Source organism: Plasmodium cynomolgi, chromosome 6, assembly GCF_000321355.1.
Source record: "Plasmodium cynomolgi strain B DNA, chromosome 6, whole genome shotgun sequence".
In the NCBI taxonomy this organism is placed as follows: Eukaryota; Apicomplexa; class Aconoidasida; order Haemosporida; family Plasmodiidae; genus Plasmodium; species Plasmodium cynomolgi.
Window position 1 is genome coordinate 625 of NC_020399.1, and position 2,616 is coordinate 3,240.

Consider the following 2,616-nt stretch of genomic DNA (forward strand, 5'->3'; position numbering starts at 1 on the left):
TATATATATTTATTCTAAGTAAAATTTTTCAAATGAAAGATCACAAATAATTATTTTGCTAAGTCTAATCTCCTTTTTCCTTTTTTTTAATAAGTTTCCTAGTATAACTTTTTTATTGCACCATCTTTAGAAGTTGCCTACATCATTTCTTCACATTTATTAGTCATTTCTAACTGTTTTCCTTCTTAATTATTCATGGATTTAAAATTTTTTACACCACGTGATCAAATATACATAACTATTCCATTTGGCCCACCATTTTTTGGAAGTCCTAATTTTATTCCTATTTCAACGTGTGACTATAACTTAGACCGTTATATTTTAATTACCATTTTTACAAAGCTTATAAGTGCGTACCACCGTTAGTCATCCAACTATTCACTGACATGTAATACATGTTGCCTGCTTCGAAATGATGTAAGAATTAGGGCAATTCCTCTGCATTTTTTGTGAGTCTGCCTCCTCTCTCCCGCCTCATAATATGAACTACTCAAATAGTTCTCCTAGCATTTGCTGCCCAAGTGGTCTTCCTAAAGGGGCTCCCATCATGCAAATAATTATTATTAGTAGTAGTAGGAGTCACGCCTGGGCTGATGGGCCCAATTTACATCGCTCATTTGTGAAGGCGCAACTGACGGTTCTGACCCATATGCTGGAAGTTCTTCTTCATAGCCTCTATGACCTCCATGACCTCCATAACCATCATAATCATCATAATCATCATAATATTCGTAATAATTTTTCTCTGTCTGTCTTCTCCTTTTTTCCCTTTTATGTGATCCCTACCCCAACGAAATGGACTAATGGGTAAAATAAAAAAAAAAAAAAAAACATCATATATTTACCCCCTTGTTTACACATTTAAAGAAGCACGAACAATAAATATCGTCACATATAATTCACATATTTTTAAACCAATTTGTTCTTACTTTGAAGAAAAAGAAAAGGAAGACAAGCCCACAAATTATTGCACCCCCCACAAGGGTATGGCGAAAGGAATTCGATTTCAACATTTCAGATGCTCTCTCAGAAAAACCAGAGGGAGGGGTGACCACTCCAGGCAGTGCAGAAAGCGTATCTCCAGTAACATGTGTGAGATCGGCACACCCAGGTGGTCTCTGAGCTAATTGAGGTGTCCCTCCACTACGCATAGTTAATATTCCTGCTCTTGGTTGTGATGCACCGGCTAAACTTGTTGCTCCTGCTTGGATTGACACAGCTGTAGTACTCGTTGTACGTACAGTGCCTCCTGTGCCTGCTGAACCGGGTGAACCTCTTGCACCTGTTTCTCCAGCTGCAGCTCCTGTTCCGCTTCTAACAGTTCTCGATGTAACAGCAACTGGAGCTTTTGGATATGGATCTTTTCCCTCTTTACAATTTTTTAACCCAGACATGAGATTCTTTAGATCATATTTATAGCTACAAGGAAAATAATCAGGACCAGTACGTGGAAAAAGAATATAATAACAAAGGGTCTTCTTATATGCTTCATATAATGGATTAAAACTCTCACGATACGTTAAATACTTAGCGAAGCCATCTTCATTTTTGGAGGTATTAATATTGTAAATACTTCCAAAATTTTTAAAATAAATATACGAAAATTTCCTATTTTTTAATTCATTCAAATCAACATTTTTTAATGCTCGTACAACACAAGGATGTTTTAATTTCCCACCGCTAATCGCATTCCCTGCCTTATTAAATTCTTCATAAAAAGGTACTTTATCAATTTTGGTCCTCGATGGGTTATGAATTTTACCAATTTTATCATATAACCAATAAGGTAAATAACCACAATATTTATTAGATTTTTGTTGCGTATTCATTTCACGTATTTTTTCTAAATAATATACGAGACTACTACAAAGTTTTTTGGCATGTGGATTATTTTTACTCTTTTCATCGAATACATTACACTTACTATCAAAATTTGTAGATTTTTTATCACATGCAAAGAAATCTTTATGTATTTTATCAAGCTCTAAATCACTTATTGTTTTCTCCGGCAAATAACAATAAGAAAATTATTACCCAAGTATTAATTTTGTAGATCTGATAACAGAATTTTTTACTTTTGTCCCAGCGGACACAAATCATATAAATAGACAGGTACAAATAACGATTTAAAGATAAATGTAAATGTACCAATTTTTCCTCATTTATCATGGTCACCATTTTTTTTGGAACATTTGAATTTTATCAAATTGTAGATTTTCCCAACAAGAAGTATTGCTATATGAAAGTTCAAGTTATGAAATCTTTGTCCATGTAATTAAGTAACCCTTTGTATTATTCTCAGGGCTTAGACAATTATTTATTCTCGCCTGCTATTATTTAAAAACACCTTCGAGTAAATTATATTATTCTACTTATACGAAAAAAAGTGCCGCTTATAATTCTCACTGAGAAGGAATGAAAAAAACAGTTAAAGCTCAAAAAATGTATAATAGTCAAATCAGCATAGTAACTTTAAAACGTTTAACTGTTGCACATAAAATTTTACATTTTTAACTTTTCCGTTTAAAGCTCTACTTAATAATTTGCGCGATTTTTTTACATATATATCTTTTTTTATATAATTTCAACTGCTATTCGTATGAAGAATATTTTTCC

The 2,616-nt window shown here is 33.0% G+C and overlaps 1 protein-coding gene across 1 annotated transcript; it reads right to left on the bottom strand.

The window, feature by feature from the left end:
- Window positions 1-899: 899 nt before the first annotated feature.
- On the bottom strand, window positions 900-2,003 carry PCYB_061010 (VIR-like CYIR protein; the record flags this gene model as incomplete). The annotated part of the gene is made up of 1 exon (XM_004221268.1): window positions 900-2,003. A coding segment is annotated over one exon (1,104 nt), but the record flags the coding sequence as incomplete, so codon positions are not given.
- Window positions 2,004-2,616: the final 613 nt, after the last annotated feature.